This window comes from Garra rufa, chromosome 19 (genome assembly GCF_049309525.1).
Source record: "Garra rufa chromosome 19, GarRuf1.0, whole genome shotgun sequence".
Taxonomy (NCBI): Eukaryota; Metazoa; Chordata; class Actinopteri; order Cypriniformes; family Cyprinidae; genus Garra; species Garra rufa.
In genome coordinates, this window is record NC_133379.1 from 36,503,091 (window position 1) to 36,512,728 (window position 9,638).

The 9,638-nt window shown below is 45.0% G+C and overlaps 1 protein-coding gene and 1 long non-coding RNA gene across 2 annotated transcripts in view; one reads left to right on the forward strand and one right to left on the reverse strand.

Annotated features, from left to right (window-relative positions):
• The window catches only part of LOC141292086 (formin-binding protein 1-like), a 54,585-nt gene extending 54,361 nt beyond the window's left edge, over positions 1-224 (reverse strand). The window contains exon 1 of the mRNA XM_073824047.1: positions 12-224. Coding sequence (XP_073680148.1) covers positions 12-224 — 213 coding nt within the window. The remainder of the gene's footprint in view (positions 1-11) is intronic.
• A 2,139-nt stretch (positions 225-2,363) lies between these two features.
• LOC141291900 (uncharacterized) lies at positions 2,364-2,941 on the forward strand. Its single transcript, XR_012340411.1, has 3 exons — positions 2,364-2,547; positions 2,657-2,719; positions 2,834-2,941. It is a non-coding gene; the product is annotated as an uncharacterized lncRNA (long non-coding RNA).
• Positions 2,942-9,638: the final 6,697 nt, after the last annotated feature.

Genomic DNA, 9,638 nt, shown 5'->3' on the forward strand with positions numbered 1-9,638 from the left:
TGGGTCCTCACGCTAGACATTAACCTTTGCCAAGCCGTGGTAAAATGTGGGTGCTGTGGTTCTGGGCTAGCGGCCATCCTGTGTGGTGGCTCTGAGCTGGAGTTTACTGTGGGGACATTGTTGTCGTCTTCTTCTTGAATTCCCACAGTAAAAAGAGAGCCACTCATTTGCAGAGCAAAGTCAATGTACGTTTGTAAAGTCCAGCCAGGTTCGAACATGGGCATGAGTGAAGCTAATGGCTCTAAGAGTCCTCCCCGAAAGAAAATCATCAGGCACTGCTCATCCATCGTAGACCGATTAGCCAATTCAATGAAGGCCATAGCATAATCCTCAATTGTCCGCTCACCCTGCTTGAGAAGCATGATCTGTACCGTGGAGTTCGTGCTGGAACCGGATGACATCATACTCGCTGCTGGATCCTTGTAATGGCGAAGTCTTCTGTCACAAGGATGGTCAGAGACGTGCGGATCCATTTGCAGCATTTATTGAGAATCGTCAACAGGCAGGAATAATCACCAGAAAACAGGAACAACGTAGGTAATCTGGGAAACAGTTCAATAGACAGGCAATGGTCGCAATGGCAGGTAGCAGGAATCGTCAACTTAGAATTACGACCATATAGAACGATAAGACTTCGCCAGGTGGCTGTGTGTGTGAGTGGCTTAAATGCAGACACTGTGATGAGGTGCAGCTGTGAGCAGTAATCAGTAAAGTGAGAGCAGGTGAATGCAGTGATTAGAGCAGTGGCTTGTGGGGAATGAAGTCCATGAAGTGTGGTGCAAGAGTACATGAAGACAGGATAGACCAGATACATGACAGTAGGCCTATTTTACAGTGTGACGATAAATGATTTCCAAATGAAACTACGTGAATAATTCACTCTCACTGAAACACTATATTTGTCTATTAATTAGAGTAAATAAAATACAATATATGTTCAATTCAGCCTTTGAACTGCATTCCAGTAAAAAAACCCAGGTATAGAACCTACATTCAGAACGTTAAGTTAAGAGATCGAAATGAAGGGGAAAATATCGAATATAAACTAATAATAGCCTAAATATTACGGAAAGAGGAGATAATGGATAAGACTGGGATGCATAAAATGTCTACATCGCGCACAGACATCATCAGCATTCGCATATACAGCTTCGCCCATTGTTAATATAATAATTTAATATTGTAACAATTTCTGTAACAATTAATATAATAATTTCTTAATTAAAAATAAAATATTAATAAACCTATTTCTGATAGGCTAATCCTGGGTTACTATGGTCACGCAGGTTTGTTTATGTATTAAACTCGTGGCCTCGAGAAATGCATGTTGTTTCCTCAACATAAGAAGTCGTGGCCACGAGAAATGGATCTCGTTTCCTCATCATTGCATCTTGTGGCCACGACAAACATAAGTGAACCGAAGGTGTCCCCTGGCGGGCACCGTATTACGGAGATCGAAATGAAGGGGAAAATAACGAATATAAACGAATAATAAAAATATTACGGAAAGAGGAGGATCAGTTAATGGACAAGACTCTGAGATGCATAAAATGTTTCCTGTAGGACTATTTTATTTGATGTACTTTATGTAATATTTATTCATGATAAACTTTTTAATATAGGTCTATATAGTCTACATCGCACACAGACAGCACTGGCATATACAGCTTCGCCCATTGTTAATATAATAATTTAATATTGTATTAATTTCTGTAACAATTAATATAATAATTTCTTAACTAAAAATAAAATATTAATAAACCTATCTCTGATAATCCTGGGTTACTATGGTCACGCAGGTTTGTTTATGTATTAAACTCGTGGCCACGAGAAATGCATGTTGTTTCCTCAACATAAGAAGTCGTGGCCACGAGAAATGGATCTTGTTCCCTCATCATCGCATCTTGTGGCCACGACATAAGGATGTCGTTACCTCGACAAAATGATCTCGTGGCCACGACATAATATGACGTTCCCACGAGTTAATATGTCGTGGCCACGAATTAATATCTCGTGGCCACGACAAACATAAGTGAACCGAAGGTGTCCCCTGGCGGGCACCGTACAAAATACCTTTACAAACCAGTTGCTAGTGTTTTACTGAAAGTGTAATGCATTTAATGCCATTGACAAATCATATAATACAATCAAATAATATTAAGTGTTTATTTTATTAAATTGCTTAGGCTGATACGAGACTATGAACAACAACTGTTATTATACAGATGCCATTAAAATGTAATTTAGAATTTCCTCAGAAGAGAATATGATGTACATGTTGGCACCAAATATTAAGAATTATATACAAGAAACAGAAACTTGTTGCCTAAATGTTAAATTTGATGTTGTTTATGGTTAAAACAGGCAGAAGAGTGGAAATTGTGAGAAAGGATGGTTAGAAAATGATGCACAGTAAAGTGCAGTTTGATCATAAGAAGCACAAGAACAAGGAGAAGAAACGGAAAGTAATTCAATCCAAAGTATTAAGAGATACAGATACAGTGAAACTTGTTAGATGCAACAGCAAGGAGCGTCTGAATCCACATTGTAAGTATTTTACACATGAACTGCCCTGCAGAACAAATAGAAGTCTTATTTTCCTTTAACGTTGCTCTTTTCAGTTATAAAGCCGACCTAACTACTTCTTTATCCCCAGTCTCTGATGATCCAGTCAAAGCTGTAGTATCTTGCTCTGATGTATCAGAATGTCCAGGATTAGGTGAGTTTACATTGGGAGTAATAATGATATGAATTGATTATCACATATAAGGATGTTTTTTAGTGTTGGCTAATTTTTGTTAATGAATATTTTTGGTGTTTTATAAAACAACAGGATCTTTATCTCCAGAATCTGACGGGGGATCAGTCACCAGCTAGCCAAATGTCTACATTTTACAACTAGGTTTCCTCCATGCCACCCATTCAGAGATGCATTTGTGTTTCACATATGTTCACTTACAGTTCTTTATTTGTTTTATTTATCCGTTTATGTATATTTTTGTGTATGAAATGCACATAGGTGCCATAGACAGTGTCACTAATTAATCCAAATGATGAATTGCCTACACTGTATATTTATGGCTGAGCTTCTGTTTTTATCTCCTGAAAACCAAATTAAATTTTTCTTGTGATTTTCACATAATGTGAATCACCACAATATACAATTGTTATAACAAATATACTTTGACAACTGTACAACTATAGTATTATAACAACTATACTTGGTCTTGGTACTCCGTTGGTACAACATGTACTTTGTCACTGCTATGCTGCAATAAACATGTTCATGAAGATCAGCGTTCTCATCACTTTTTCTTACACAGGCTTATGTGTTTCCTGTGATTCATGGCCATGTGACCTCTATGATGGCTCTGCTTTTTGTAGTAAAAAACTGCTTTTGATGCGCCACTGATTAGAGTCCATTGTATTTAAGTGTACATGCTTTTAGCTTTGAAATGTAATGGGGATGTTAAACATTTGCAAGCTGAAAAAGGTAAAATTGTAGTAATTTATTTAAACTTTTTTTTTTTTTGTCCTGTGTACCCTGACAGTTCCACCATACAGGATTAAGTTCTCATTCATGAGTTTATTTGAACTCATGCTGAATATAATTTAACATTATTATTAAGAGGTCATTACCACAATTATTGACTTTTAAACTAAAGCCAGTTAATAGTGAGGGTGGCTAAACAAGTCATTCTTTGGTCTCTGTCCACTAGATGGAGCTGGGAACTTGTTTTTTATTCTAAAAGCTTCAGTTGCTACTGTACGTGTTCACTTGTTCTTGATAAAATTACATTGTATCATTGTATATTAGGGTTCATTATAGGAAAATATAATCAAATTATGTTTTGTGCTGATAAAACCTCCTAATGAGTTCCTAATAGTGAATTACTACATAGTCAAACGTGATTGTATAGACAAAGAACATTTAAAAATATAGTGTTTAACCCTAATATTAGTAGTTTCAGATCATTTATCTGCTCAAACGTTCTGCAGTGGATAAGCAGGTATGTTTGTGTCTTGGCCATAAACAGAAACAGGATATTATGAAAATAATAGCTAAAGTGAAAAAGTTCTCAAAAGGTCATTTGCTACTATCTCAAACGATTACATTAAAGTGTCATTTTATTGCCATGTAATATATAGCCAAAACTTGAATGCAAAATATGAGTAATTTATTATATGCTTATATAATTTCATGATCTTTGACATTAGTCCCTGTTCTATGTTTTTTCTTTCATTTATAATTTTTAATTTACAGTATTCACGTGCTCCTGCCAAAAATATATTTCATCATTGTTTATGATGGTGCATTGCAGAGATACAGAAGTAAGCCTATATGTGCCAGACTATAACAAGAAGAATATCAATGCGCAGTGAACGGTACAACTGTTTATTAACTTTATTAACTATTAACAGTTTAATTAAGACAAAAAATGAAATAATATAGTAAGACTGTCACACCCTCTGCACGTTCCCTCAGCCCCAATCACCACGATCCTCCACCAACCAGCCAATCACCACCACAGCACACCCGTGAACCATCACCAGAATTCTAATCACCGTCACCTGCACCAGCAATCACCACACCCTTCAAATACTTACCTCATTCACTCACTCACCGGCTGGTATCGAAGTTGCATGGATGCTTCTCTGTGGATCTTCTCCCCCTCCTGTTGTCTCTCCTGTGCTCCTCGTGGTTTCTTCTGATGTTCTCCTGTGCTCCCCGTGGATTGCTCTGATGTTCTCCTGTGAAACACGTTAATCGTGTCAGAGGGAAGTGACTGTTGCTAACGCTATGATCCTTATGAACTTGAACTCACCTGTTGTGTTATGTTTGAAGATTTGACCACAGAGACATTATTCACCCGTTTGCACGTGTGTTGAACTGTGCACGTTTGTTAATAAATACCTTGAAAGATACTCACCTTCTCCCTTTGTGTGTGGTCGTGACAGGATACCAGCCCAAAAAAGTATTAACTCACCGCGTCACTCATGGAGGCGAGCGCCACTATCACCGAAGACACCCCTGACCCATTTTCGGATATGGTAAACGTCCTTCGTCAATCTCTACCTGCTGCTCCAACGACGATTTCCAACACGCCCCTCTCTCGCCCTATGAGTTATTCCGGAGACCCGGGTGGCTGCAATGGTTTCCTCCTGCAAAGTTCCCTCTATATCGAAGCCAACGCACACCAGTTTCCTAACGAAATTTCTAAGATATCTTTTATGATTTCCCTCCTCACTGGGCAGGCACTTCAATGGGCAGACGCACTCTGGAATTCACGGAGCGACGCTTTAATCTCCTATAATGCTTTCGTTGCCCACTTCAAGGACGTGTTTGGAGCTGTGCTCACTCCCCTTTCCGTACACGATGAACTGATCACTCTGAATCAAGGTGCGTCCAATATTCACGAATACACCCTGCGCTTCCGCTCCCTAGCGGCCACCAGTGGTTGGAACCAAATCGCTCTCCTAGCAGCCTACCGTAAGGGGCTTAAACCCCAGATCCGCAAGCATATGGTCATTTACGATGACAACGTACCGCTGGAAACCTTTATTAAGAAGGCAGTAGGCATCTCTCAACATCTCTCAGCATGTCCTTCTACAAAGTCTGTACCCAGCTTCCCTCCACTTCGAACACCGTCACCCCAACGAGATGCGGAAGAACCTATGATTACGGACTCCTATCGCCTGGATCCTGCGGAGAGGAAACGACGAATTAATAATCGTCTGTGCCTATATTGTGGAGAAGCCTCTCACTTCATCAGTGCCTGTCCAGTCCGCCCGCCTCGTCCAATGGTGAGTACTGTATCTATTACTCCGGCCATGTCTCTCTTACCCCATATTACCGCTGAACTAATAGTAAACTCTCGTACTCTCCCCATCTATGTGCTCGTGGATTCCGGAGCGGCTGGCAATTTTGTTTCATCACACTTCATTGCTAAATATCGAATTCCCACCGTTCAAAATGAGGTCACATACCAAATTACCACAATCCAAAACTCACCATTGGGCGATGGTAAGATATCTCACCGGACCAGAAAAGTGACCCTCGTCTCCCAACACAACCACCGTGAACATCTAACCCTCCTAGTACTCCCGCGAGCCAACGTGGATGTCATCCTGGGCAGACCATGGCTCATTAAGCACCAACCCCGCATAGATTGGAGCACAGGAGAGGTCCTGGAGTGGGGCAAAACGTGCAGGAACCACGGCTACCATCCTTCCTCGTCGGATGCAGAGTCTCCATACCATCCTATCCCTCTGCACGCCACCACCATAGAGAGCCCTGCCACTCAATCCACCACCGCCATTCCCCCCGTCTATCAGTCTTTCACCGATGTCTTCAGCAAGGAACGGGCCACACAACTACCACCGCACCGGCCCTGGGATTGTAGTATCGACCTGCTGCCAGGCGCCAAACTACCCCACGGGAAGATCTACCCCCTCTCACGTCCTGAGCAGGAGGCCATGGAGAATTACATCCAGGAGGCTCTCCAACAGGGGTTCATCAGACCTTCCACGTCCCCAGCAGCATCCAGTTTCTTCTTCGTCCCCAAGAAGGATGGCGGGCTCAGACCCTGCATTGACTACCGGGTGCTCAACGACGCCACGGTGAAATTCGCCTATCCACTTCCTCTAGTGCCAGCTGCCTTGGAGGAACTACGGGAAGCCCACATCTTCACCAAACTCGACCTCCGCAGTGCGTACAACCTGATCCGTATCCGAGAAGGAGATGAGTGGAAAACCGCCTTCATCACCCCGACCGGTCACTATGAATATCAGGTGATGCCCTATGGCCTGGCTAACAGTCCTTCCGTATTTCAGAATTTCATGAACGAAATCTTCCGCGACTACCTCCATCGATTCGTAATCATCTACATTGACGATATCCTCATTTACTCACGTAACCTAAAGGAACATCAAGACCACGTCCGCCAGGTTCTCCAACGCCTCCGTGAGTACCAACTCTATCTGAAATTAGAAAAATGTGAATTCCATCAGCCCTCCATCTCCTTTCTCGGATACGTGATCACTGCGGAGGGAGTTCGTATGGAAGCCGGTAAGGTGGACGCAGTGGCCAAGTGGGCGGAGCCCAGGACGGTGAAGGAGCTTCAGCGTTTCTTAGGCTTCGCTAACTTCTACCGACGCTTTATAAAAAACTATAGCCTCCTATCGGCTCCACTCACTTCCCTCTTAAAGGGAGGACGCCGGGTACTACAGTGGACTCCAGAGGCTCAGCAAGCCTTCGACCGTCTAAAGCTGATGTTCACCACCGCTCCTATCCTCAAGCACCCCGACCCTTCAAGGCCCTTCGTGGTGGAAGTTGATGCGGCGGACGTAGGCGTAGGAGCTGTGCTGTCCCAGTGGTCTGATGAACCCCGATCCCTCCATCCGTGTGCGTACTATTCCAAGAAACTCACCCCAGCCGAGCAGAATTATGGAATTGGAGACCGCGAACTGCTGGCAATAAAGCTCGCCCTCGAAGAGTGGCGGCACTGGTTGGAAGGAGCCCAGTTCCCCTTCACCGTAATAACCGACCACAAGAACCTCCAGTACATTCAACACGCCAAGAGACTAAATGCCCGTCAAGCTCGCTGGTCACTATTCTTTGCCCGATTCGATTTCAACATTACTTACCAACCCGGCCACAAAAACACCAAAGCAGACGCCCTATCACGTATGTACTCACCTGAACCTACCTCTGACGATCCTGATCCAATTCTACCCCCATCTGTCTTTCTCGCACCCATACTATGGCAGCTGGATGAAGATATACGAGCCGCCACCTTCGAGGAACCTGCACCACCGGAGCTTCCCCCGGGTCGTGTCTATGTCCCAAGCCGTCTCAGACCCCTTCTGCTGGATAGTACGCACACGTCCCCCGGCTCAGGACATCCTGGCAGCAGGCGAACCCTCTCGCTCCTCCAGCAGAAATATTGGTGGCCCAACATGAGCAGGGAAGTGGAACGGTACGTCCAAGGATGTTCGGTCTGCGCCGTTAACACAACCCCACGCCGCTTACCTGAAGGTAAATTACAACCATTACCTATTCCCCGCCGACCCTGGACACACTTGGGCATTGACTTCGCCACAGACCTGCCCCCCTCTCAGGGTTACACCACAATTTTAGTGGTAGTCGATCGATTCTCAAAAGCTTGCAAATTAATACCTCTCAAAGGTCTCCCCACAGCACTAGAAACCGCAGAAGCACTGTTCCACAATGTATTCCGGAACTTCGGACTCCCAGAAGACATCGTGTCCGATCGGGGACCCCAATTCATTTCCAGGGTCTGGCGGGCCTTCTTCCAACTCCTGGGTACCACAGTCAGCCTGTCATCCGGATATCACCCTCAAACGAACGGGCAGACCGAACGGAAAATACAGGAAATCTCCCGCTACCTTCGGACGTACTGTTCCCAACATCAAAACACCTGGAGCCAGTATCTACCGTGGGCTGAGTATGCGCAAAATTCCCTCCGTCAAACCTCTACTGGTCTAACCCCATTCCAATGTATTCTAGGTTATCAACCAGCTCTGTTTCCATGGACTGGAGAGTCCTCCGAGGTGCCCGCGGTAGATCACTGGTTCCGAGAGAGCGAGAGGGTGTGGGACTCAGCGCACGTCCATCTCCAGCGGGCAGTACGGAGGCATACGGAACACGCCAACCGTCGTAGGCTACCCAACCCAGTTTACCTCCCCGGGGACCAAGTATGGCTGTCCACTCGAGACATACGCCTCCGGCTGCCCAGCAGGAAGCTGAGTCCCCGCTACATAGGGCCCTTCACCGTGCACTCACAAATCAACCCTGTCACCTACCGTCTAAACCTACCTCCACATTACAGAATCGCTCCCTCGTTTCACGTTTCCCTACTCAAACGCCACACTGAACCCCTGTTCCCTTCCTCCACAGAATCGGAGTCACCTCCTCCTCCCGACCCGCCAGAGATCCTTGGAGATAACATCTACCAAGTCCAAGAAATCCTAGACTCCCGGCGGCGGAACGGCCAGCTCCAGTACCTAGTGGACTGGGAGGGGTTCGGACCCGAGGAGAGATCGTGGATACCCCGTGACGACATCCTGGACCCGACTCTCCTCGAGGAATTCCACCGCCAACATCCCGAACGCCCAGCTCCCAGAGGTCGTGGTCGTCCCCGTCGCCGTTCTTGGGTGCCAGGAGTCACCCGTGGAGGAGGGGGTGATGTCACACCCTCTGCACGTTCCCTCAGCCCCAATCACCACGATCCTCCACCAACCAGCCAATCACCACCACAGCACACCCGTGAACCATCACCAGAATTCTAATCACCGTCACCTGCACCAGCAATCACCACACCCTTCAAATACTTACCTCATTCACTCACTCACCGGCTGGTATCGAAGTTGCATGGATGCTTCTCTGTGGATCTTCTCCCCCTCCTGTTGTCTCTCCTGTGCTCCTCGTGGTTTCTTCTGATGTTCTCCTGTGCTCCCCGTGGATTGCTCTGATGTTCTCCTGTGAAACACGTTAATCGTGTCAGAGGGAAGTGACTGTTGCTAACGCTATGATCCTTATGAACTTGAACTCACCTGTTGTGTTATGTTTGAAGATTTGACCACAGAGACATTATTCACCCGTTTGCACGTGTGTT